Genomic DNA, 27,661 nt, shown 5'->3' on the forward strand with positions numbered 1-27,661 from the left:
ATGGACATTGGCTCTGGTCATTTGCATCTGCACAGATGAGTTCCAGGGCACCCAGGATCATAAGCACCTAAATACTCACCTGATAGCCAGCCAGTGAGTGCAGTTCCCAGGGACTGTGTCTGAGAAAGCTGACCAGGTGCTAAGGTGAGTGACACCAGGCTCTTACTGCAGAACCCCAGAGTGAGAATGGGTTCAGAAAACTTCCAAGTTGTCTTTTTAATTAAAATTTTATTTATTTATTTATTTATTTATTTATTTATTTATTTATTTATTTATAGTATGTGTGTTCCGAGGGGTTGTGCATGTGTATCACAGTGCATGAGTGGGGCTCAGAAGACAGCTCACAGAGGTGGGTTTGCCCTGGGGATCGAACTCCGGTTGTTAGGGTTGGCAGCAAACACCTGCTAAGTCATTTCCCAGGCCCCTAGATTCCTTCCTTTCTTTCTTTCTTTCTTTCTTTCTTTCTTTCTTTCTTTCTTTCTTTCTTTCTTCCTTCCTTCCTTCCTTCCTTCCTTTCTTCTTTCTTTCTTTCTTTCTTTCTTTCTTTCTTTCTTTCTTTCTTTCATTTTTAATTTTATGTATTCACCATCGCTCTCTTCAGACACACCAGAAGAGGGCATCAGACCCCATTGCAGATGGTTGTGAGTCACCATGTGGTTGCTGGGATTAAACTCAGGACCTCTGGAAGAGCAGTCAGTGCTCTTAACCAGTGAGCCATCTCTCCAGCCCTAGATTTCCTCTTTCAAAACTTTAGATGAAGCATGGGGCTACACAGCAAAGAGCTAGGTGTGGGACTTTTGACATTTTTATTTCATAATGATCCTTCATTCTCTTGTATAAAATGGGGACTTCTTGAGGGCCAAGATTGTGGCTCACTTGTTTCTCTATCTTCCTGGTTCTCCAAAAGTTCGCATTCTTGATTCGTGTCATAATCACCTAGGTGGCCTCTCAGCCGGTAGTGACATCCCTCCTGCAGCGGGAAGCTGGCGCCAGGTCCGTTTGAGGATTCCCTTGGCTCTCCTTGGGTGACATCAAGGCCAATGCCTTTGGAGCACTGAGAAAAACAAAGGCGGGGATAGGCTTGATTTCTGAGCCCTTTCCCCTTTGGTATCTTTTCAGCAGGGGGTGTCAAACGGACCTTGTACTGTTACTGGACGAGTGCCTGGTCCCAGGGGCTGGCAGGGCTCTGGGCTCTGCTGCCAGAGAGGTGAATAGAGGAGGGAGGAAGAGATGGTGCCAGGTGCCTGGGCTTGGCAGCCACCTCCGGAGGGCATCCGGGGATGCCCTCGAGTGTCCAGCAGGCTGGTGAGGTGCCAAGGATGGGCAGATGGGGCTGAAAGCAGCCAGTAGGGGTGCATGCCTGGGAGAGACCTGGGCACCCGGAAACCTCGAGGGCCAGCAGGGGGCATGGCCAGGTCCGTTTGCAGAGACTAAGACTGACACCCAGGGGTCGCTGCGCTATGCTCAGTCCCTGCTCGCCAACACCGGGAGCTGGCTGTACCACCACGCGGTTCCCGCAGGGGGAGCGGCAGCCAGGGCGGCGCCTGGCGGCTGGATCGGGAGACAGCAGCGCGCGGCGGAGCGCAAGCCCTAGCCGGACGGTGACGCAGAGCCCGCAGGCGCTGATGCTGGAGGCGCCAGTGGCCGAGGGGCGGCGCGACTCCAGAGGCTGCCCGGGACACCCCTGCACCCCGTGGTAGGAACCCGGACCCAAACAAAGGCGGGCGGCAGATAAAAGGCGGCGGCGGCGCGGAGTGCTTCGCGTGCGCGCTGGGGATGTAGTTGTCACGGACCTGGCCCCGGTCTGCACGCCCGCGAGCGGAGCTTGGAGGCCGCTGGCCTCCTACAGCTCTGAGGATCTTTCCTCCTGAAATTCCCCTCAAGGGACAAGTGTTCGCGGAGGGGTGACCGAAGCCCCTTAACCCCTGCGCCACCCGTGTATCAGCCTAGCTCGGCTCGGCCAGCGAGGTGAGTGCGACGGCCGCTGGGCGCCATCGGGTCTGGGGATGCGCTGTTCCGAAGAGGGGAAGGGTCTAACGCGCCACATGCACCCCGACCTGCGCGGGGTCGGGGGGGGGGGGGGAGTCGGTGGAAGTGCAGGAAGTTCTCTGGTTCTCAGGCCACCCTGGGCAAGGGTCTCAACGCCTCAGGAAAGCCGGCTGATGGGGACAGAGTTCAGATCTCAGAGCTTGTCTCTGCGCTCCCGAGGCTTGTGCATCAACGCGCTGGGGACTGGCTACAGCATCGGTCTGCGGGAGCGCGTTTAATGTCCAGAATCATCCTGGCTCCCTAGCTCCATACCCCTGCTCGTCCCAATGGGTGTCTGACTGGGTCCGTAAAAGTTGAGCGATAGCCAGAAGCCACCCCAAATCCGGCTGTTCGCCAGGCTTCAGAAGAAGGGGAGGGGGCGGGAAAAGGTGAACGACGGCCTCTGTAGCTGCCCCCTGCTTGAGCGCACTCACGCGCTTGGCGGGACGTTCTTTAAGTCTTGGGCTGCGGTTAACCCGCTGCAGGTGCCCCTGCATGCCAGGACCTCTGGGGCTCCGGCAGACGATGGAAGTGGAGCGCTAGGAAGGTCCCTGGGTCAACCCAGAACATCCGTAAGGACTATTATGGGGAGGGCATCTGAGCAGCCGTGGAACACAGTCAGGGAAAGATTACCAGCACGAGTGGCGGCGAGTCCAGAGGGCCAGCCCTGCCGCTGGGAGAACTTTTCCCAACTCCCCTGGGAGACGCTTCCCTGGAGGCTTCCTCTGTTCGACCTCTGTCTAGTTCACGGATGCTTCCTGAGTCTGGGTGCGGGTCCTAGTCTGGTTGCACTCTCGGTCAGTACCGCGGACAGCGCACCGAAGCCAACCTCCCCAACCTCCACAAGCATGAAGGAAGCAGCACACGCACACACTATGTATAGAGCACCCGCGAACACTCCACGCACAAATCCACACTCCTTTCTGGTAAATATATTCTCATCGTGGCTCGTAGGCGCACACAATACACACAGAAACCCAGGATTCACACCCACGTGGACAAGCTTCATCTTCCCACAAGCCCCAGTTTGTGGGCCAGGACTCATCTTACTCCACGCTCTCGCTAGAGGATGCTTAAAAAAAAAAAAAAAAACCTCGGACTCCAGAGACCACTACCTAGGAGCCCCGCTGATACTTCAGGACACACAGAGGCTCAGGCTGTGGATCACACAGACACTGGTGTACACACACACACACACACACACACACACACACACACACACGAACACACGGGCTCAATCAGCCCCCTCCCATTCTACTGCAGACCTCCCCGAATCAGAGTATCTGCCAAAAGGAGAGAAGCAGCTGTTAGGCTCAAGGGAAGCTCCGGGCAGCAGCCCAGCCAGGCAGGCAGGCGCCTCACAGTCTTGGTTTGAAGCTCAGTGTCCATTTCGGACTCTCCACCCCCATGCCCACTCAAGCCTCTTCCTGGCATATCTTCTCCCTCCAGAGCCTGCAGTCTTCGCTAGTGCTCTTTGTTGGCTGTTCTTCTCTTTCCCGGGGTTATCTTTCAAATGCACACCCTTTGGTCTTTCCCGCCCATCATCCTTTCTGGCTTCCTTCATTCCTTTTCCTGACTTTCCTTCACTGGAGTCTTTGCTCTGACGCCGGTGCTGGCACTGCTGGCCCTTGGGGCACCGACACTGGCTCTTGGGGCACCAATGCTGGCTCGTTCCCTCATCTGCAGTTTCCATTCACCCGTTCCTGTCTCTTTGAGTATTTGCCTCTCTCTGCCCAATAGCTTTGGCAGCTTTTACTGACAATCTTGGGAAATTTCCCAGGGCCAGAGCCTCAGAAAAGTGTCTCAAGGGGCCCCAGAACCTGGAGAGCGAGATAGTGCTGGGGTCATAGGAAATCTCAGTCACCACCAGCTCCCAGGCCGCCCAGAGCTGTCATTTTGAAGGATCCAGACCCTTGCCCCACCTTGTCCTTTGACACTCTCTTGTTGTCCTTACAATCCTGAAAAGGCTTGAGAAAATCCTTGTAGTAGAGGGACAAATGAGCCTGAAACAGATTCCTAGACCCTGGTTTTAATTGGTCACAGGTGCCCAGTATTGTCCTAGACAGACTCTCGCCATGCTCTCATTCTAAACGGGCAGGGCTGCTCATGGGATTGCCTTTTAGACTTGATTATGAAGAACGCTCACTCTATAGTGAATGACTTGGATGGGGTTGAAATCATGATTGTAACTCCCAGAGGTTATGGTGCCTCCCGCTGCCTCCTGAGAACTCCTCACCACTGCTAAAGACACCCTGTTCCTGACTGAGGGATGCTCAGTTCATTTTCTTAATAGGATCAGAGATGCCAAGTAATTTTCTTACATCACACTGCTCCGGCCCAGTCTCCATGGAGGCAGGCGCTGATGTGGCTGTCTGTGTGTCTATCCACTGTGCTAAGCCCTTGTTTCTGGAAATGAGGACTCCCCAGACTATGAACACCTGGCCATAAAGGCAGATGGAGTTGCTGGGTTGAATGTCCTTGTCCCCAGACACATGATCTCACAGGAGGGACTGTCTGAGATGTATCACCAGTCGGTATTATTTTGACAATCAGCTTCAAGTCTCTAGGACTCAACCTAGCAGGCTGCTCTTGATCTGTGCATGGAGGGAAGACAGACTCCAGCACCATTTGGCTATGCTGCTTCTCACAGCATCCTGATTTGAGGGCTGCAAAGTGGTGGGCTCCCCCCATGAGACGTGGTGAACTCCCCAGGGGAACCACCAACCCGCCACTGGTTGTAAATATAGTCACCCCAAGATGATGGTCACGGCACCGGCATGGAAGCCGATAGTAACACTCTCAGCGTTGATAACTGACAGCCGCAGGATTTTAATTGGAAGCTTGGCTCTCTATCCCCAGTTCCTTTTTTCTGCTTTTTGAAATCATCTCCTCGCCGGTACCCCTCGGTGCTCCCTTTCCACCATGCTGGAGTGTGAGCAGTGAGAATCACTGTCTCTGTCCTAGTTGTGTGTGTGTGTGTGGGGGCACTTGTCATTTGAAACCTTCTCTCCCCCTTCCCACCCTCCCCCCACTGGAGCCTGTTTCTGCCCATGCAGCGTGAGAGGCGTCAAAGTCTGTCAAAACACCCTCCAAAGCTGGATTCCAAAGCACCAATATCCCGGGGAAAATAAATAAAGAGACCAGCAGCAGCCTGGAATAGAAACACGCACCCAGTCACAAATATGCATGTTTTCCACGAGTCACATTTCACGGGCAGGCAGTGCAGCACGAACTCCAGATGCTCAACAAAGGCCAGAGGCAGGGACGTTGCCGGGATGTTGCCGGGGACAAGTCCAGGGAAGCCAGTGGAGTCTTCCCAGCAAGCTCATGCCCCACACTGGGAGACCACAAGGCTGGAAGGTGCCAGGAGGCAAATAGTAGTTAATATGTCACAAGTCCTTTGGGAAGGGACAGTCAAGGGTGATGGCCTCCTGTCTCCTGTTTACAATGAGAGGCTGGCAATAGCAGTACCCATAACGGCCGCTGCCAGTAGTTGGATGTCTGCCGTATGTCAGGCACTAAACACACACACGTGAGGTCATATTTAAGCTTTGAGAACTTCTCATACCCTCAGGGGATTCGTGGGAAAACAGGCCTCTAAAAAGAGAGACTATTCTGAGACCTCACAATCTGAAGCATCCACGTTGGGACTAAATGTTTGTTTGTTTTGATTTTCAAGTCAGAGTTTCTCTGTATAGCCCTGGCTATCCTGGAACTCAATTTGTTGGCCAGGCTAGCTCCAGGGTTCCTCCTGTCTCTGCTTCCCAAGTGCTGAGATTAAAGGTGTGTGTGCACCACCATACCAGACGGGACCAAATTTTGATCCGAGTGAAGCAGAGTCTCCGTTTTGCCCAGGATTCTGCGTTGTTGTGGTTGTTTCTTTCTCGTTTATTTAATGTTTTGTCAAGGAAACCACTTATGCTTGGTGCAGTGGTTCATGCTGTAATCTCAGTATCAGGGAGGCTACAAAATCCAAGGCTGGCCTGGATTATGTAATGAGACTTCGTCTCAGAAAACAAATAAAATGAAAAAACAGACCCACCTATGTGATTGTTTACAAAGGATATATATATTTCCTTCCCGCATGTTTAAGTTAGCGTTGTCACAGATGTCTCTCAGTGGTCCGAACCACTACCCTGCACTGGGTACTCAGGGTTTCTGAGCTGTGACTAGGCTGAGGCTAGGTCTGAATGCCTCACTGGTGCATCTTAGGCTTCGTCTCCTGCCTTGGGAACCCATCCAGCATCCCGAGAGATGGAGTCCCACTGTAAGTCATGGGCTAGAAAAGACAAGATAATTCAGAAGAGGTCAGGGCCAAACAGACTTTGCAAATGGGGAAGTGACTTCAGAGATGGCAAGTAAATTCCCCAGTATCACACAGCATTCTAGTATGAGAACCTCAGTCTCAAAGAGACTCGTTCTGGAGCAGTCCAGGTGGCCCTCGGGGACTGAACTGACACAGTCATTGAGCCTAGCAGTGCCCCTTCCAGGACAGAGATAAAACGCTTCCTGTCATTGTTTAATCTATTCCCCTCATCCCCGTGGATGTCAGCCTGAACCTCTTCTTACCCCAGACCTACAACAACCAGGAACTGAGGCACGTACAGCCTGCTAGCCATGTGGCAAGCACGTTGCTGAATGCCCTTGGTGTTCCAATGCCCACGACCACGCTGAAGACAGGTATTCTTGTTATATTTCACAACCGAAGGAAGCAAGTGAGACTAAGGAGGTTGAGTCGATGTCCCAAGGTCGTTCACATCACTAGTTAGGGAGCAGATGGGGTCTAGCAGAGCCCCTGCTAGCAGGTTCACTGTGAGATGAGGAAAGGGAGGATTTGGGAGCAGAGCCAGGGGGAGGGTGCAGCCACCGGGCAGCCCCAGGCTATTTCTGTGATACCTCTCCAGCCTTGTGTTAATTGCTGGCACCAGCAGCTGCTGTGTCCCTGCCAATCCCTGGAAGGAAGAGACCCAGGAAGCATCCAGGACAAGCTGCTGGAGGATGTCACTAGGGGGTCAGGGCAGGAACATCTTACCTTAACTCCAGGTAGAGAAGCCACTAGAGGGGGCATCATGGCATGTAGGCCCATGTGCCCTAGATTCTGGCACCCCACTCCTCCTTTTAATGCCTCTCTTTAAGGAAGCCAGTGTGAGAAGCTATGAAGTCTGGAGCTGCATTGGCGACAGGCTCAGGTCTCAATGTATTGAGAACTAGGAGGTAAGGACAATGGACAGATCCGTATGGGTTTCCATGCTAGCCTATGCCATCCAGGTTCCCTACGGAGGGCAATCTCTGGAACCAGGCAAGGCTATCCTGGGAGACAGTATTAAGGCCTTAAACCTCCTGGGAAAAGCTTCTTTAATCCTCTGCACCCCTGAGTATATATGTATGACCCCATGGTGTGCCAAGCACCAGGCACTCAAAAGATAGACAGATCTGACTGGAGCCTTGTAGAGTACCATAGGGTCCCCAATCCCATCCCTGACTCCTGCCCCGGGAACAAAGGTGATCGGTGATATACGTGATTGCTCTCTTGTGTCCCACCAGAAACCAAAAAGGGACCCAATATTTTCAGGGACTGAGGACCTAATCCAAGCAAGTGGTCTTCCCCAGTTACGGGAATAAGTTTCCATGGGTGCTATAGTAACCAGCATGCTACTCAGCTTCCTGTCTTGGTGGCTGTGGTGGGAGGTACCATGGGGCCAGTTCTTCCCAGATGACATCTGGTCTTGATATCCAGCACACATATGGCACCTGGGCAGTAGGAGAAGAGGCATGACAGGCAGTGGGCAGCCAGACCTGCACTGAAGGAGAGGTAGTACTTTTCTGACTCTGAGGAAGGTACTTACATGGAGTCCAAGGACAGAAAGATGCTGCTAGATTGGGAAAGCGGGAAGTGATGCTTCCCAGTTGTCCTGACCTTGTACCATCTTGAGGGGCTTCCTATGGGCCTTGCTGGGGTTGAGCTGCAGAGCACTCACTTCAGTGATAAGAATGACTCCAACGATAGGCAGCATACCTCGAGGTTTTAAATTTTTATTTATTTTCTGTGTGTGAGTGCTTTTGCTCACATGTATACATGTGAACTACATGTGTGCCTAGTGCCCACAGAGGTCAGAAGAGGTTGTTGGAGATGGAGTTATGGAAGTTGTGAACCACCAGGTGGGTGCTGTTCCTTTGCAAGAACAAATGCTCCTAACGGTTGAGCCATCTCTGCAGCCCCAGGCGGCAGACTTTGAATGCTTGCAACACGGGTGACTGTCTGTACATTTTGCCTTGTCAGTCAGCTGGTATCCTGTGCTCTCCTGGTAACAGGTAGCACCTACTATGCCCATCATAAGGGTGGGAAACGGGAGGTGCAGAGGGGCGAAGCAGGAGACAAGAGAGACAGGATTCAGACCTGGGCAAGGTGATGACAGACCACTATGAGAGGGTGAAGCCCACAGCGTGGCCTTCGCTAACACACTTTGTGGAAGCACCTTTTGGATCCTCAGTGGGCAGTGGTTTGTATGTCTGGCTCTAGGTGGGGACTGGCTGTTTGCAGTCCTGACTGCCAAGCAGCCAAACAGATCACTTTTCTGATATCCAGATGTGGACAGCATCTGGCTGACTGACAGGGCATCCTCTGGCTTTCATCCAGATGGTTCCCCATTTCCACCCATTGTAGACACAGGTGGGTCCCAGGTCCCTCTGAGTATAATAGCACCTGGGCATTCCTGGATGAAAGCCTTGGTTTAAGAGCTTCATTGTGTGGTTCACATAAATAGGACACTGGTTTTGGTTCTTGCCTGCAGTCCAGACCTGAGGGAAATTAAACCAGAAAGAGATCGGGCTTTGGAAAAGCATCCGCCACCAGATAAAACCCTTCCTGGTCTACCTGGGGCAAATACTACAGTAGCAATGGCTACATGCAACCTGCACAGCAGCCTGGTTGCCCTAGCATGTCTGACAGAGGCTTGGAGCAGACCATCCGAAGTAACAGCTGGAGTCTAAAATAAGCAGGGAGATGTCAAAATCAAGAGATATTCTTGGGCATCAGTGAACTTGATAATGGGTCTAGTGTGAGGATTTCATGAATCCTTTGGGAAGAAGGATTTCACAAAGTCTAGGATGGTTTGACAAAAACAACAGCCCTTTTATATAAAAAGTACCAATAAAGTGGAATGGGTACATGGGTGGATGGGTACATAGATGGTTTCATGCCCGGATGGATGAGTAGATGGGTGGGTTGAAGCACGAATGGACAGATGAATGCATGGATGGATGAGTGGGTGGGTAGATGTATACATGCATGGATGGATGGATGGATGGATGGATGGATGGATGGATGGATGAATAAGTGGATGGATTTATGCATGAATGGATGAATGCATGGATAAATGGATGGGAGAGTGGATGGGTGGGTGGATGGATGGGTAGATGTATACAGGTATGGATGGATGGATGGATGGATGGATGGATGGATGAATAAGTGGATGGATTTATGCATGCATGGATGAATGCATGGATAAATGGATGAGTGGATGGATGGATGGGTAGATGGATGGGTGGGTGGATGATGAATGGATGGATGGGTGGGTGGGTGGTTGGGTGGATGGATGAATGGATGGCTATCTACATGTATGTATGTATGCATGGATGAATGAGGTGAATGCACAAGTGGGTGAGGATAGATGATGGATAAATTGATGCATATGTGTGTGCATTTATGACTACATGAATGCATGCATGCATAGATGAATGGGTAAGTAGATGCAAGCATTGTAGGTAGATAAATGATGGATGTTATACATACATACGTGGACACATGGGTAAGCGATTGCATGGATGGATGGATGGATGGACAATGGATGGATGGAAGGATGATGGATGATGGGTGGATGGATGGATGGATGATGGATGGATGATGGAAGGATGATGGATGATGGGTGGATGGATGATGGATGATGGATGGATGGATGGAAGGATGATGGATGATGGGTGGATGGGGATGGATGGATGGAAGGATGATGGATGATGGGTGGATGGATGATGGATGATGAAAGGAGCTAATGGAATTTGATAATCAGAGCTTTGACTGGCAGGGCCAAGCCTCAGGTACTGACAAAAGAAAGGGTCTTTGTCCCTATCCCCATCTTCAAAGAATTTCCCTCAGTCCTGGAAGAGTTGCCCTGTTACTAGAGGAGGTCCCCGAGTCTCCGAAGCCTGGAGAGGGGTCTTGGGCTCTAGATTAGAGACCCTGACAAATTCCTCTCCTGGAGGGATGTATAGTAGATACAGCCAAGTCTAAGTCTAGGGCCACGGCAGGGCTTACCACTGTGGAGTGGGGAGCAGCTGCTCTCCTGCTACTGTCAGTTTAGCCAGGGGCAGCATTTGAATAAGAATCAGTTGGGTTTGTTTGCCTGCCCAGATGACTAAGTGGTCCACCCTCTGCAGTCCTCCATCAAAGCAAGCCTAGATTCCTGCTCATCCTGTGGGTCTCCTGGCCTGAGTGGGGCCTGCAGACAAGGAGAGGTGATTTGCTCCTGTGAGCCTCATTCTCTCACTCCATCTCCTGCCCCACCCCATTCTGAAGGACCCTCCGTTATGGGATTCCCCTGGCTCCTGGCTATGGAACCCCCAAGATCTCAGGGAATCAACACCTCCCTTCCCAGCTAGCTCCAGTGCTCTTCCACAGCCTACGTCCTGACCCTTTAGGGATTCTGGAAGACAGAACTGGGTTGTGTTTGAAGCGCATTAGATTCAGCCTTCCTGTTTGACAGAGGGCAAACAGGAGACAGGGATGAGACTTGGTAATATCTCAGAGTGAACAGGTAGGACGGTTGCTGGAGGAGGGACCAGGGGGCTTTACTTGGTCTTTCCAGATCTCTGGGGCTGTTAGCAATTGTTAGCCCTGGGGCCTTGAATCTCCTCAGTATTTTTTTTTTTTTTTAAAATAAAAATGTCGGAGTTGAGGCTGGATTCTTGAGTTTCCTTTCTCCAGCCAGATCCCTTGACCCCAGCAGCTCAGCTCTGACCACTCCTGCCTGTCTCCCTAGACAAGGGACTCAACACAGGGTGGGCTGAGGATCAGAGTGGTATCGACTCCTAGCCCTGCTAAGAGCTCTGTGCCAATCCCAGGTAAGGAGGAGTATGAGGCTCTCCCCCAGCATTGACCACACTCCTTCCATGGATGCTGATACAGTCAATCAGCAGTCACTGGGAAAGACACCGACTTCCTTCCCACCTGGAACTATCACAGTGCTCCCCCAAGGCTAGAGCACCCTGCTTTAGGCTCCTGTTCATCTTAGAGCTTCTCTATTCCCTCCAGCTTCTCTCTGAGAGGCCACAGGCTTGGACTCGTGAGTGAGGTTCAAGTGCCTCTGAGGCCTTTTCCAGAACTCAGCTGTACTGTGTCTCAGAGGAGGCAATGGTACCCAGCACATACCTACTGGCGATCCTGCTGTCTCTGCTATACAGTCTGATGTTACTGCATTGCCCTGGACTGCCACCTTCTCTACCCCATTACACAGGAGAATTCACTGGGACACCCTCAATGTGAAGCAGGATGTCAGTCTCTAAGATTGAAGTTTCCATTCACCTCTGTCCTGGGGTTGCTGTCCTGCCATCTCGAGCGGGACCTGCTGATATTGTCCCTAGAATGACTCCGGTAGACACTGGGTGTGCACACCAGCCAGCAGCACACAGTGTGTGCATGTGGACGCCACACACCAGTGAGGGTCAGAAGGGCTGATTTTAGAGCCCAGCATTTTCAAATATTTCAAACTCAAGTAAAACCTAACAGTGAAAAGTTCAGGTCCAAATGAGCCCCAGTAGTCCTTTAAAAGACGCAGTTTTCTGCTTTGCAAATTGGAAATCATTCCTCGGGGTGGAAAACATGAGACCTAATGGTCTGCAAGCTGGAGACTGCTGCAGAGCCGCAGTTGTCCGAGTCCCCTAGGTTGGGAAGACCTAGGATGGGCAGAAAATGGCTCTGGCGTGGGTAGATGGAGCCTGGGTGGCCTCTACTGTTCTCCTGCCTCTCTCATCTGGGACTGGACTCCTTTGTGCTCTCCAAGCCTACGTTCTCCAGGGGAGGGGCTCAGCCTAGAGGTCTCATTCCCTTCCCACCTGGAACTATCACAGTGCTTCCCCAAGGCTGGAGCACCCTGCTTTAGGATCCTGTTCATCTTAGAGCGTCTTTATCCCCTCCAGCTTCTCCCTCAGTGGCCTTTGGCTCTGAAGAGTGTTGCCACGGACTTGGACCCATGCGTGGAGTCTAGGAGTATCTGAGGCCTTTTCCAGAACTTAGCTGCATTGTGTCTCAGAGGAGCCAATGGCACCCAGCACATACCTACTGGCTCTTCGGCTATCTCTGCTACGTAGTCTGATGTGACTGCATTGCCCTGAACTGCCACTTCCTCTACCCCATTACACAGCAGCTTGTGATCAGGGTAAGGGCAGATCTCCCTCAGCACTCAGCTCCTTTTGCTCTGCTTCCCCCATTTATGTTAAGGTAGCTCTTCTCACTCAGTATCTGGTAAAAGGTGGACCTACAATCTCAGAGAGGTAGATGACTTTTTCTAAGTCACACAGCATGTCTATGGCAAGCCAGGACCCTACTCCAGTCCCTGGCCCATTCTGCTGCTGCCGATGCCCTACCCATCACCTGTCCCCAGCAACCTACCTCCCAGGACCCTGAGCAAGCTCCAGGAAGAGCTGCCTGGAGCCGGAGAAGCAAGAGTGGTTTTACATATTTGCTAATCGGGTCTTAGAGAGAGAAGAGCCCTGAGCTCATCAGGCAGGAAGGAATCCAATTTGGCTTTTATAGCCCTGGTTATTCACCCTCCATTGTGGGCTCTTCTCTTTTTTATTAGCCCGGAGAGCTGCAGAAGCTGCTGAGCCCCAGGGGTCCCAGGCACCAGAGCCCCTCTTGGCATTCCAGGCAGTGGCCAGGTTGTGTTGGGAAGGGGTGACAGAGTGGGGTTTCTGGAACCTTCTGCCCCTCCTACCAGGAGTACCTGGGAGCGTGTTCTAATTTCTATTTCTATTCATGCTGCTGGCTACATTAAGCTTTCATTGTCTTGTTCTCTGTGATGCCGAGGCTGCTGTAAGGGCCTCAGAGTCTGGGCTGATTGATGGGTCTGGAAAGAGGCCTGAGCTGCACAGGTAGGAGAGGGAAAACAGGAGAGGAGGAGAGATCAGTGGGTGGAGTCCCTTTGGCAGCCAAAAAGGGTGACTGAAGGGATGGCTCCTGCCTCCAGCCTGCAGGAACTCAAGCCGGCCCTACCCTGCCTGCAGCCAACTGCTTTGTGAACTGAGAATAAATGAGAAAAGCAGAGACAGAGGGCTGGCTCAGCAGCTAAAGGCACTTGCCTCCAAACCTGAGGGCCGGAGTTTGATTCCCTAGGACCCATGTAACATAAGAAGAAACTGACTCCAGCAGGGTGTGCTCTGACCTACACACACACACACACACACACACACACACACACACACACACAATGGATAAATGTAAATTTTAAAAAGCACAGGTAGTGTGTGCAGGCCACACAGTAGTGCCCAGCTGTTGGCAAGCATCCCACCATCCTATCCATAAAGAAACATTCCGGCCCCAAACACCCAGCTAGTGGCAGTGTGGACTTTAATCCAGGTCTTTCTAACTACACAGTCTATGCTGCTCAGCTCAGCTCACCTTCAGCCCTGGAATCAGACCCTGGTTTTAAGTCTCTAATAACCTCTTGTTATTATTGTCCAGGGGTGTGTGTGGGGGAACCACTCCTGTCCCATGGAGCCCACCAGAGGGAATCCACTGAATGGCAGAAACGCAATTGTGAGGGTTCTCTGGAGACACTGGGACAGCACCCTTGGCTGATATACTGCCCAGAGCAAAGCTTGTTTGCCTGATATATATTGAGCTGTTGAGTTTACGAGTCAGTGCCCAGCTTTCTCAGCGGCTGTCAGCTTGGGGAGGACAGCCGTCCCTCATCTGCTCTGTCTCAGCAGCCTGCCCTTCTCTGAGCAATGGGGGCTTGGGCAGCCTTACCACAGCCTTTTCTACTGTCCTCCATTTCCTCCTCTACCCCACCTGTGCTCTCAATCAGCAAGTCCAGGTCCCTTTGAGCCAACAGGATGGCACTTCCTGGGAGCACATCTCAAGCAGGAAGTTTGTCCCAGCAGGGCACAACCGGCTTTGCCCCAGGATGAGTGGAGAGATCCAAGTTGGTCTTTTTGGAGGGAGGAAGAAGGTTCTGAGAAATACTGTCTTTCTTTGTTTATAGGTCTGGGGGCTGGGGCAAAGCATTTGCCAGTTTAGAATCTGAATTTTCTTTTTCTGGTACTGGGGACTCAACCAGAGCCTAATACAAGCTGGGCAAACACTGTACCGCTGAGCCCTGTCTCCAGCTTAGAAGACCTGGGTTTCTTGAGAGAAAATTCTGGAACTGCCCTAGTACTTTAGTTGCTACTGTAGGCATCCCTTCTTTCTCTCTGCTTCTTACTCCTCTCTTATTAAGAACTCTCTCGTGAAACAACGCTCCTGGATATGTATTCTCTGTGAGCTGTTTTCTTCTCCTGTAAAATGGGGCTGCTCACATGCCCCTGTTGCAAGGTTGATATGAGGCCTGCAGAGATGAATAAATTCTCATAGCATGGTGGAACCAGAACTAATTACGACGTTATAATTATCTTAACGAGTGTCAGAGATTCTAGCTAAGCTAGCCAGGCTTTGGCTCCGCCCCACGCACGTGATTTTGTCCCCCACCCCCACCCCCATTGAGCATCTAAGCCATCACCAGTCTCCTAGTTTGGAATGGAGTTTCCAAGTCATAGAAAAAAAGCCTTGGGATGCCGGATAACAGGTATGCAGTGGGACATCGGGAAGGTAGAACCGGGTCTCAGGACAGTGGAAACTAGGCGTGCCTGTGGCCTTCCCTTTGCTTCCTGTTCTTTCCCGTAAGCTGGACTCGTGAAAGCAGCCTACCCACACTCCAGCAGCAGCAGCTGAGTGGAACTACTTAACTCAAAACATCTCAATTTGAACTTCTGCCCAAATCTTTCAACCCCAACATGAGAGGATTCTAAGGACTCTGAGCTGCTTATGGACCAGGGTGAACCAGGGAAGCAAAACACAGCGAGTCAGGGAGAAGAAGCTGATTAGCCCCTAATTGCCGTTAAATTATATATATATACATATATGTATTTTAAGGAGAATCTGCATGTCTAATGTGATTTTTTGATTACATTTTAATAGTCTGGCTGGGATGAGGGAATGAAGAAGGAAGGAGCCTGTCATCCCTGGCTAGGAAGAAAGTTGCAAGCAGAAAGCTTTGGCCTCCTGCCTGGGCACTGCATGAAGGATAAGTAGGGGCCTAGGTAGGTCAACACCACCACCCACCAAAAGTCCTTTCCCTGTAGACTTCAGACACAGCGTCTGTTTTAATGTACTTATCATCTCCAGACCTGTTTGTCACCTGGGGTTGCCAAAAAACCAAACAAACCAAAACAACAACAACAAAAGAACTCCAGAATCTGGTGGCAAGGTAGAAAACTTCCAGGCAAGAATCCTGGCCCCATATTGCTGGAATGACTTTGGTGTCACCACCCTCTTCAGTACATCTCAGTTTCCCCATATGGGCAGCGGAACTGCTGTATTTGATATATTTTGTTTTGCTTTGTTTTGTTGGAAACACAATTTTATATAGCCCAAGCTGGTCTCAAATTTGCAATGATCTGAGGACGAGCTTTAAGCTCCCAATCCTCCTTACTGCCTCCCTCTCCTGAGTGCTGAGGTTAGAGGAGTGTACCACCATGCGTGGTGTCTGGATGCTGGGAATGGAAGCAAGGATTCATGAGTGCTAGGTAAGCTCTCTGCAACTGAGCCACACCCCCAGTTCCTTTGCTAAGGTTTGTGGGCGGTGATTTACTTTTCTTTCCTTTTTTTTTTTTTTTAAGATTTATTTATTTTATTTATATTTACACTGAAGCTGTCTTCAGACACACCAGAAGAGGGTGTCAGATCCCATTACAGATGGTTGTGAGCCATCATATGGTTGCTGGGAATTAAACTCAGGACCTCTGGAAGAGCAGTCAGTGCTCTTAACCACTGAGCCATCTCTCCAGCACCCCTTTCCTTTTAAGACTGTTCCCTCTACCTCAAGGGACTGAGAGTGTCCACACATCTTTTCCCCTCCCCACAGCCCAGTGTACTGCCTTCTCACTGCTGTATCCTGGCTCCTTGGTTTGCTTCTTGGAGGCCAGCACTTTCCCCCTACCCCCAGCACCAAGTACATCGTGACTCTTTGAAGAGGTAAAGACATCTGGTAAAATATGCATCACACACACACACACACACACACACACACACACAATCTAAATAGCATTTATTTCTGATTCCAAAAGTAAGGACTGTACCTGATCTTTGCAGAAAATCTGGAAACAGACAAGCATGAAGGGGAAAATTAAAATCACCCACAATCCTACAAAACAGTGATAGCCATTCTCAATGGGTTGGAATTAAAATATATCCACATGGGCTTCCTTTCCCACCCCCTGGTTATAAAAGTGGGGTTTTGCTTTGGATATGGCTTTGAGTCACGGCAAGACTGACCTTAATTGTGTCAACCAGATAGATATGGCAGTTCATGACTGCCATTCTAGCACTTGGGAAGTAGAGGCAGGAGGATCAGGATTTCAAAGTCATCCTCAGCTATATAGAGAATTTGAGGCAAGCTTAGGCTACACGATACCCAGTCTCAAAAACCGTAAGGGCAGAGCTGCAGAGCTCAGTGGTTGAGAGCACTTCCTGCTCTTTCGGAGGACCTAGGATCAGTTCCCAGCACCCACATCAGGAGTTCACAACTGCCTGTATCTCAATGTCCAGGGGATCCAACACCATTTGACCTCTGTGGGTAGCTGATGCACATAACCTCTCTCTCTCTCTCTCTCTCTCTCTCTCTCTCTCTCTCTCTCTCTCTCTCACACACACACACACACACACACACACACTGACCTGAATACAAACAGAGTGTTGGTAAGATGTCGTAGGAGGTAAAGGTAAGCCTGTAAGCTGAGTTTAATCCCTGGGACACACATGGTGGAAGGAGAGGACTGACCTCCATCAAGGTGTCCTCTGCATGCCATGTGCACACCATGGGTGGGTTTCTGCACACCTACAGGAAGTGGAGACACCATGGATGGGTACATGCACACCTACAGGAAGTAGAGACACCATGGATGGGTACATGCACACGTACAGGAAGTGGGGAAGAGGAGCGAATAGAATGTAATAAAAAGGCAGGAAGGTAGAGGGGGAAGGAGGGAGGGAAGGAGGGAGAGAACTTGGTACGTCATTTCCCTCTTTGCTCCCCATTAAGGGACAATTCTCTTGATTTTTTTCCCCTCTTCTTTCAAGTCTTGGACTGAATCTCCTTAGTCATTCTTTCTATTGTGTCTGTCTTTCCTCCACCCCACCTCCCATTATCCCACTCTCCTGCCTCACTCTCTTCCATGTCTATGGCCTTACTCCTCCCTCCATTTTCTTCCACATTTTCTCTGACAGCACTCTCTTGTTCCTGGGTTGCCCAGCTAATTGAAGGGAAATGCTCCAGACAATGCCAGTGGTAAGTGTGACATCCTCAGCCCAGCTGCCTCTTCCCTTTCTGCCTGGTGTCTAACTGGATTAGGACTCTCCCTCCATCAAGGGTCTGGCTATCCCAGGGATACCGAAGGTGGCCTTTGGGCTACCCTGTGGGAATCCTCACATCTCCCTGAGAGATGCCTAGCCCCTGCCTGTGCTCAGAGGGCTGCAGTTGCTGGAGCCGCATATTAAGTGTTCTAAGCTTAAGCAACAGTGGCTGCAGCTGCTGCATTCAGGGAAGAACTGAGGATGCACTGAGGGCTCTGTGGCAGACACCTAGCCTTGGCACAGTCCCCTGGGCAATGGCTGAGGGTTACATTTCCAAAGGGCAACAAGGAATAATTGGCTGACAGACAATGTTTAACCTACTACACAGACCACAGAGTACTTCCACTTCCGGCCCCACAATCCCATGAGGCAGGAATGGCTGCCTCCATTATATTGAGGGTAACTCTGAAGTTCAGGGTGGCTTCGAGTCTTGCCAATGTTCCAGTTGCCAAGACCCAAACCAGGGCCTGTCTGATTCCAGAGATCATTTCCTCTCTCTCTCCTCTGACAAACTCCTAAAGGTGCTTTACAGTTGTTCATTATACACAAGCAGTTGCTATGGAACCACATTTAGCATCTTACAGAGCAGCCTGGAGTTCTAAAGTGAGGGAGAGGAATGCAGTAAAGATGGAGAAAAAAAAAAAAAAAAACACATAGCTAGGAGTCTTGCTGGCCTTTTCCCACCAGAAGAAATGTCTTTTCTGTTGCAATTGGCTTACAGGTATGTCCCCCTTTTAATATATATATATATATATATATATATATATATATATATATATGCATATGACTATTTTGTCGGCACGTATGTATGTGCACACATGTGTACCTGGTGCCCCTAGGGTCTGATCCCCTGGATCTGGAGCTATAGGCAGTCGTGAGCAGCCATGTGGGTGCTGGGAATTGAACCTGGGTCCCCTGAAGGAGCAAACAATGCTCTTAGCCGCTGATCATCTCTCAAGCTCCAGTTCTCCCTTTTCTTTGGTTTTGAAAGACAAAATCACCTTGCTGGGTTTAATGGGAAAGAACAATGCGGTTTTCTTGGTAGGAACACATGCTGTTGGGTTCCCTAGAGCCTGGTGAATGTATTACACAACTCCACGGTAGAACTAGTGTCTGCTTGTAGTAACCAGGCTGGGCGGAGCCTCCCCTTACAAGGCTGCTGACAAGTCCCTTTCCCTTAGGGTATGGACTCGGAGGATGACCCCCTGCTGCAGGATGTGTGGCTAGAAGAGGAACAGCAGGAAGAGGAGACTTCGGATGAGGCCTGCAGCGGTGTCCCCGGGCCAGGGCTGCACTCCGGAGCACAGGGCTGCTGGCGATGCTGGACTCTGCCCTCAAGGCCCCCTACCTTGGGGTTCTGGAGCACCCTGGGCTGGGCCTTCACCAACCCGTGCTGCGCAGGGCTGGTGCTGTTCCTTGGCTGCAGCATCCCCATGGTGCTGTCCGCCTTCATGTTCCTCTATTACCCACCCCTGGACATCGACATCTCCTACAACGCCTTTGAGATCCGCAACCACGAGGCGTCACAACGCTTCGACGCCCTGGCCTTGGCCCTGAAGTCCCAGTTTGGATCTTGGGGCCGCAACAGGCGCGACCTGGCGGATTTCACCTCTGAGACGCTGCAACGCCTCATCTCAGAGCAGCTTCAGCAGCTGCACCTAGGGAATCATTCTCGACCTGCCTCCCGAGCTCCTCGCTCGGCCCCCAGGGACACTCCTGCCACTCAGAGATCAGCAGCCAACCCGAGTGAGCGACGTCGCCGAGAGGCTCCGCCCCCGGAGGATCAGGTGGCCAATCAGAGTCGGGCCCGTCGGGGAGCCTCGCGCTGGGATTACTCGCGCACCTATGTGAGCGCCAACACCCAGACGCACGCACATTGGCGAATCGAGCTCATCTTTCTGGCGCGCGGAGACGCGGAGCGCAACATTTTCACGAGCGAGCGTCTGGTCACGATCCACGAGATCGAGCGTAAGATCATGGACCACCCAGGTTTCCGGGAGTTCTGCTGGAAGCCGCACGAGGTGCTCAAGGACCTGCCCCTCGGTTCCTATTCCTACTGCTCCCCGCCTAGTTCACTCATGACTTACTTTTTCCCCACCGAGAGGGGCGGCAAGATCTACTACGATGGCATGGGACAGGACCTGGCGGATATTCGGGGTGAGCAGCAGGCACACTGGTGGAATGGGACTATGCTGAGCTAGGGCATGGCCAGCAGGCAAGGTGTCTGTGGGATATGCGGCTGGGATTGGATATGAAGAGGGAGAGAAAGTGACAGACTAGGACACCCACTGGGATTGTGGGATTTAGGGAGTTAGGTTGAGTCCAAAGAGAGGAAGCGTGGAGTGAGACTTAGGGGTAGGGTTGCTTTGAAGGTACCTGGAAGAAAATTTGTCTTAGCTGGGTTTCTGTTGCTGTGAAAAAAAACACCGTGACCAAGCCACTTGAAGAGTAAAGGGTCTATTTCATCGTCTACATCAAAGGAAGTCAGGGCAGGAACCTAGAGGCAGGAACTGAAGCAGAGGCCATGGAAGGCGGCTGCTCACTGGCGTGTTGGCTCAGTTTCCTTTCTTAAACACCCAAGGAGCGCCTGCCCAAGAATAGCACTGACCCCAGTGGGCTGGATCCTCTTCTGCCATGTAGCAATTAACTAAACAATGTTCCCACGAGCCATCTGATGGAGGCGTTTTCTCAGTTGTGGTTCCTCTTCCCAGAGAACATTAGCATGTGTCAAGTTGATTAAAAAAAAAAATCCCACGATAAAGAGGAACATGAATGTTTGAGGTACCTTTTGGGTAGGTGAGACAGGCTAAAGAGTGGGGTTTGGGTAAAGGGAGGGCAGAAAGAAGCAGGGTGGGTCTGCAGCAGGTGGAGTTATGAGATTACTGACTGGGCCTTGGAATTAGGTGCGGTTCAAACTGGAGTCAAAGCATAAACCTAGGGGGAACTGCCTGCTCGGGCCGGGAAGCTGTGGATTCTCCGAGCCATTCCTCTGTCCCACGTGGTGCAGTGGCAGAGGGAGCTGCTGGGAGCTGGGCACTGAGCTCTTAGTGTTTCCCTGCCCCCTGCAGGCTCCCTGGAACTGGCCATGACCCACCCTGAGTTCTACTGGTATGTGGATGAGGGGCTATCTGTGGATAATCTGAAGAGCTCCCTTCTGCGCAGCGAGATCCTGTTTGGAGCGCCGCTTCCCAACTACTACTCGGTCGATGATCGCTGGGAGGAGCAGAGGGCCAAGTTTCAGAGCTTTGTCGTCACGTACGTGGCCATGCTCGCCAAGCAGTCCACTAGGTAGGAAGTCCAGCCGCGCCCTATGCGGCCTCTCTGTGTAGGCAGCATGGTGCCTCTCAAGGCCAAATCTCCCTCACAGCTGTAACCCCAGGAAGTCTGTCTCCAAAGTTGAGCAGAGTTAGGCACATTCTCTGGTCCCTTTAAAAGGCCTCTTTTCTTGATCGGTGCTAATGACATGACAGCTTTGAAGGAGGGAGACAGTTCCAAAACTCTTGTCACAGAAGGATTGGGTATGATTGTCCAGAAAGGAAGCGGTCCCTCTTTACCTCTAATATGCATAGAGCCCGTGGGAGGAATCGCTTCGTTCCTCTGGGCCTGAGTGTCCCTGCTTGTAAGATGGGGCTTGGTTCCTATTACTGTGGTCATTAAGAAGAGAGAGCAGGGCTGGCGAGGTGGTTTGGTAGTTACACGAGCGCCGGCTGCTCTTGTAAAGGACCTAGGTTCTCAGCACCAAGTGGCAGCTCACAACTGTCCGTGATTCCAGTTTCAGGGGCACCTGTGCCCTCTTCTGGCTTCTGCAGGCGCATGGCATGTGCATGGTGCACATACATCACGCAGGCAAAACACTCATACATATAAAATACATATTTCTTTTAAAGAAGTAGAGAGGAGTTAAGGCCTGTGGAGATGGCTCAGTAATGTGCTTGCCGTGCAGGAATGAAGATCTGAGTTCAGATCCCCAGGACCCACATAAAACCCAGGTATAACCCCAGTATTAGGAACTGTAGGGTTGTAAGCCCTCTCTCGGATCCATGGAGTTTTTTTGGGTGGGGGCGGGGGTTGTATGCAAGCAGGGGCTGAGGAGAAGACTCATTGGGTAAGGTATGATGGGTGCAGGGCTTGGTGATGAAGGGTGGTTGCTGCCACCCTTCCAGGGGACCTGAGGGTCTGATCCCAGCACCCATACCAGGCAGCTCCCGGCTGCAGGAGGTCCACTGCCCTCTTCTGGCCTCTGTGGTTACTGCAATCATGTCCAGAGACAAAAACACACATACGCATAGATAAAAAATAAAATAAATCTGAAAAAAAAAAAAAAAAAAAAAAAACCAACAAGGCAGAAAATACCAGGAAGACACTCAAGGTTGATATCTGATCTCCAAACACACATGTACATACATCTGCATATGTGGGTAGACACACATGCATGTGCATGTACACACACACATGCACATGCCTGCACATCATTTAAGAAGCCAGCAAGATGGCTCCCTGGAGCCTGCCACCTAGCTTGATAACCTGAGTTAAATGCCTTGAACCCATAAGGTAGAAGGAGGGAACTGATTCCCACATGTTGTCCTCTGACCTCCACAAGCACACTATAGTGTGCACATACAACCCACCCCCCAACACACACACACACACACACACACACACACACACACACACACACACTTAAGAAAGATCTGGTTTGGAGATGGGTTTGTTTCTGGCTCAGTGCACAGACGGATGGATGGATGGATGGATGGATGGATGGATGGATGGATAAGTACCTCACGGAAAGGCAGCTGATAGGAGCTGACTATGGAGGGCGCTTCAGATAGAAACACATAACCTCAGCTGGAATTTTTGGCCACTAAATTCAAGGCCTTGCCCTAGGGGGAAAAAAAGCCAGTCTCCCTTCTGTTACCCTGCGGCTTCCTAGCAAGAAGTGTCAGCCGTACCCCCTCCCAGGACTTGATTTTAATGCCTTCTTTCCGATTCACAGAATCCTTTTCATTGCTGTATTATTGGTGACTCTAGAGAAAAACACACCTTGACTTAACACGGAATTACACAAACCATCACTTTTACAGCTTCGCTGATCACACCAGGGACTGAGAACACTTTCGTGGCATTTACTGTTCTTCGTCCCTTTGTGGTTTGGCTGTGTGCACTTTAATCAAATGCACATTTTAAACCCACAGACCATTCTGTCTCGCAGGTTCTGCTCGTCCCTGTTGGTCTGCGTCTTTACCTTCCCTGTCTTTCCCTGTCACTCTCTGCGGCTTCATGCGTCCCTCTGGGACCACCTTCCTCACGTCTGAGATCTCCTTTTAGAATTCTCTGAGTGCTGGTTTGCTGGTAGCAACTCCCGTTTTGTTTGCCTGGGGGGAAAATAATCTTTATTTTAGTCTCATTTTTCTAACCCACCTCACTTCTGTAGCATTCCAAATCTGCAGGCTGTGTTCGTTGACAGTTTGAAAGATGCCGCTCCATTGTCACAGGACTTCCATTGGTTTCTGTAGAGAAGTCAGCTGCAAATCTTCTTTGTTGCTCATCTGTCTTATTAAAAAAAAAAAGCGATTGAATTTGTTTATTTTGTGTGTGTGTGTGTGTGTGTGTGCACGTGCATGCCACTGTGCGTGTGGAAGTCAGAAGACAACTTGCAAGAATTTGTTCTCTCTCTCTACACTGTGGATTCCAGAACTCCTGCCGTCCATCTTGGCAGCAAGCACCTTTACCCACTGAGCCATTTTGCCTGCCCATTGTTGCTCTCTTAAAATGACTGGGTTTTTTCCTCTGCTTTTAATTTGCTTATCTTTTAAAGATTAATTTATTTATTATTTTATGTGTGTGAGTCTTTTGTTTGTATGCATTTCTTGGCATTACGTGTGTATGGTGCCCACAGTGGCCAGAAGAGGGCTCAGGTCCCTTGCAGTTGACTCTACAGACAATAGTAGGCTACCATGTGGGTGCTGGGAACTGAACCCAGGTCCTCCATGGGAACAGCAAGTGCTTTTAACCACTGAGCTGTCACTCTAACTCCTCTTTCCATAAAATACTCTGTAAATGCTATATAAATTAATATATACACAGCAAATGACTGCTTTAACGTTCAGCTTTTTTTAACTCGAAGAAAAATTATCTAATTCATCAAAGTAAGACAGTCAGAGATCTTTTCTTCTTGGCTATTATGTGTGAGGTTGAGAAATAAAACATTTGGTGAGGTGTGATTGGCACACGTCCAACTAGATATACTTAACATTTTAAAGTTGATTAGTCCTGACACATCCACTGTCAAGATCATAAAATACCAGGATGTTTCCTCATGTCCACTGATAACCAGCTCAGACTGCATCCTGCTTCCCAGCCCCAACCCTAACCATCACTTTCTGATTTGTTTCATTTCATTTTATGTATGTGTGTGTTTAAAGGCACCACATGCATGCAGTGCTCTGAGAGGCCAGAGGAGGGCACTAGACCCCCTGGAACTGAAGTTGCAGACAGCTGTTGGCTCTCAGGTGGGTCCTGGGAATGGAACCCAGGTCCTCAGCTAGAGCAGGCTGCACTCTGAGCCATCCCTCCAGACCCACTTTGTGCTTTCCGCCATCCTTTTTAAGAGCCTTGTATGCAGGGTATCTCATAGCGTGTTCCCTTTTGATGGAACTGGCTCGTTCCTTGTAGCTTATTTGAATTGTGCCCCTGCTTTATCGCACATCAACACTTTGTTGTTGAGCACCGAGTCGTGCTCACACCATATTTTGCCCATCTGTTCACTCACTGCTGAGTGTTTGCATTGCTTCCAGGTTCAACCTTTACTGATAAAGCTCCAGCAAGTGTTTGCATGTAACTCTTTCTGTGAACAAATACTTTGGCCTTAGATGAGAAAGCCTCGTAGAAAAACCACCAGGTCATAATGGTGGGCATTTGTTTAACTTGAGAGACTTGCTGAGTTTTCCAAACTGCATGTACCATTTTGTGTTCCCAGTGAGGGTGAGAATTCCAAGTCTCCTACATCCCCTCTTAAACTTGGTGGGGGTGTTCTAGTTTGTTTCTCTGTCACTGTAATAAACACTAACCCTAACCAACTTGGGGACAGTGACAGTCTATCATGGAAGGAGGCCAAGGACCTGGAGGTGGGAACCGAAGCAGGGGCTATGGAGGAACACAGCTTTCCGGCTCACAGTCATACCTCCCAGGACTTCCCAGGGGTGACACTGTCCACACCGGGCCCACCACAGTAACAACCAAGAAAACACCCAAGTACATGCCTATAGGTCAATCTGACGGAGGAATTTCCTCAACTGACGTGCCCTCTCTCAGGTGACTGTAGTGTATCATGTTGCCATGCGCATATAGGTAGTGCAGTTTTTAAACTGTTCTTGCTGGGCAGTGGTGGCGCACGCCTTTAATCCTAGCACTTGGGAGGCAGAGACAGGCGGATTTCTGAGTTCGAGGCCAGCCTGGTCTACAGAGTGAGTTCCAGGATAGCCAGGACTACACAGAGAAACCCTGTCTCGAAAACAAACAAACAAACAAACAAACAAAAACTGTTCTTAATTTAAGAAGGAAGAATGAATGAATGAATGAATGAATGAATGAAGAGGCTACAACCTATTAGAATAGGTTGTAGTAGCAATCCTGCTGTCTCTGGTTTGCATTTTTCTAATGAGTAATGACTTGGACATCTGTCCTCATATTTCTAAAGGAGAAAGGACTTCTTCAGCTCACGTTTTCAGTCCTTGGCTTCTTCTGGTCCACTTGGTTTGGGCCTGTGGTTTGGCAGAGCGCTATGCTGGAGACACGGGGTAGGGGAAACTGCCCACCTCACGGTGATGGAAACTGACTGAAGAAGAGGCCCGTGAGCCTATTTGGTTTCCTTGGTGAAATACAGACGCAGTTCTCGTGTCCACTTGAAAAATAACATTTGTATCCTTCGGGAATTTCATACATAGATATGATGTATTTGATCACATTCTCTCCCTCCTCCCCTAACTCTTCCCAGATCCTCCTCCACCATCAGCACCACCACCACTACCACCACTACCACCACCATCACCAGCACCAAACATATCGTCTTTTTCAATTCATAACCTACTGAGGCCAGTTTGTGCTGCTCAGATGTTCATGGATGTGGGACCAACCTCTGAGTACAGTAGACCTACCAGGGGCCACACTCTGAAAGAGAACTGACTCCCCTCTCCCAGAAGCCATCAGCACGTATAGCTTAGCCAGGGCTGGGGACTCATGAGCCCCTCCCATTTGCAAGCTGAAAGGCTAACTGGCTTGATCTTGTGCAGCTCTGTGCAGGCAGACACAGTGGCTGTGAGTCCTGAGTGCAGAGTCCCCGTCATGTCCAGAAGACACTCTTTCCCTCTGGCTCTCCTCCACCTCGTCTTGTACAGTGTGTCACCTCACCGGGGAGATGGCCCCGTGGTTAAAAGAACTTGTTCATGCAGAGGACCCACATGGCTGCTCACAGCCATCTCTATATAACTCCAATTCCAGTGGCTCTGACACCCTCTCTGGCTGCCCTGGGCACTCATAGTACAGATACATACATATATTCATACATACGTGCATACATGCATACATACAGGCAAAACACTCATATACATAAAATAAAAATAAGTCTTTTTTTTTAAAGTCTTCCCATCCCCTCTTTCCCCATCTTCCCTGAGTCTTGGTGGTGTGTCCTGTTTGTGGCTGATACACTACAAATGTTTATTCTCTGTGCTTTGGCCAAGTACGTGTTTCTGTGTTAGTCCACTTGTGCCCATTTTTGGTTGGGTTTTTCTGTTGCATACTAGACATTCATTTTGGGTTCACTTCTGAACATGGAGCGAGATACGGACTGAGGCGTATTATTTTTACAATAACCCCAGTGTCACTTGCTGGAAGGGCTCTTCTTTCTCTGTATCTTTGCACCTAGGACAGAACTTTCTGCTCACAAATGTGTCCATTTTTTGAAAGTTCTGTTCTGTTCCATGGGTGTGTACTGAGGAACTACACAGTCGCGATTATCATAACGTCATACCAAGGTTTTGTTTGTTTCTTTCCTTCAGTGAGCCCAGGGTGTTGCGCATTTTAGGCAAGCATCCAACCACCGAGATGCATCCTGTCCTGTCTGCCTTGAGATCATTTGTAGTCTTTTTTTTTTTCTTCTTCTTCTTCTAAGTTTAGTTGTTCTCGATCTTTTGCATTTCCAGATGAATTTTAGAATCCGCTCCTTTATTTCTGAAATAGATAAATGGTCATTTGGGCCTGTGGTGGCACCAATCTGTAATCCCAAGATATCTGAGAGGCTAAGGCAGAAAAAATAATGGTCCAGCCTGTGCTACAGTGTGTGTGCAAGGACTGCCTGGATAATTTAACAAGATCCTGTCTCAAATTATTTTTAAAAATTAAAAATAACAGGGGCTGTTGCTAAGTGGCAGAGCGTGGGCTTTGTGTGTGTGAAGCCCTAGGTTCAATCCCAAGCACCACGAGACGGGAAAGTCAGTCTCCTGGGATCTTGAATGTGAGAGACATCTTAAAATATTGCATCTTTGGCCCCATGAGCAAGATTTTATTTTATCCCTAAGCAGTTTCTATTTTCATGCTACACTAATAGTACAATTTTGAAATTTATTCTCCAGCAGCTAATTTAAATTTATAATTTCTTTTGTGTTTTATGACCTCGCTAAACTTAGAGTTTGTTGTTGTTGCTGGTTTTTTTTTTTTTTTAACCCATTGGATTTCCCACTCAGATAAGCATTTGTGACACTGATAAAGACAGATCTGCACCTTCTTTTCCAGTACAGACACACTTTATTTCATGTTTTCTTGCCTGATCACTGGCTGACACCTTTAGAACCTAGTGCTGAATAGATTGAATGGAGATTTTTTTTTTAGAAAAAAATTAAATAACTTCTTATGCTTTTATTTTAATCTTATTTTTCTTGGTAGCCATAACTCTCAGTGGCTACTTTAGGATTTGTAGTA

At 49.9% G+C, this 27,661-nt stretch overlaps 1 protein-coding gene across 2 annotated transcripts in view; it reads left to right on the forward strand.

The window, feature by feature from the left end:
• The first annotated feature begins 1,564 nt into the window (after positions 1-1,564).
• Disp3 (dispatched RND transporter family member 3) overlaps positions 1,565-27,661 on the forward strand; it is a 50,081-nt gene continuing 23,984 nt past the window's right edge. Inside the window, exons 1-4 of one of the 2 annotated variants that reach the window (XM_034504157.2) lie at positions 1,565-1,968; positions 17,564-17,624; positions 18,871-19,846; positions 20,758-20,977. In XM_034504157.2, the coding sequence (XP_034360048.1) occupies positions 17,604-17,624; positions 18,871-19,846; positions 20,758-20,977 (1,217 nt within the window). In that variant the 5' untranslated portion in view covers positions 1,565-1,968; positions 17,564-17,603. The remainder of the gene's footprint in view (positions 1,969-17,563; positions 17,625-18,870; positions 19,847-20,757; positions 20,978-27,661) is intronic. The other variant, XM_076933748.1, reaches the window with a different exon arrangement.

This window comes from Arvicanthis niloticus, chromosome 5 (assembly GCF_011762505.2).
Source record: "Arvicanthis niloticus isolate mArvNil1 chromosome 5, mArvNil1.pat.X, whole genome shotgun sequence".
Taxonomy (NCBI): Eukaryota; Metazoa; Chordata; class Mammalia; order Rodentia; family Muridae; genus Arvicanthis; species Arvicanthis niloticus.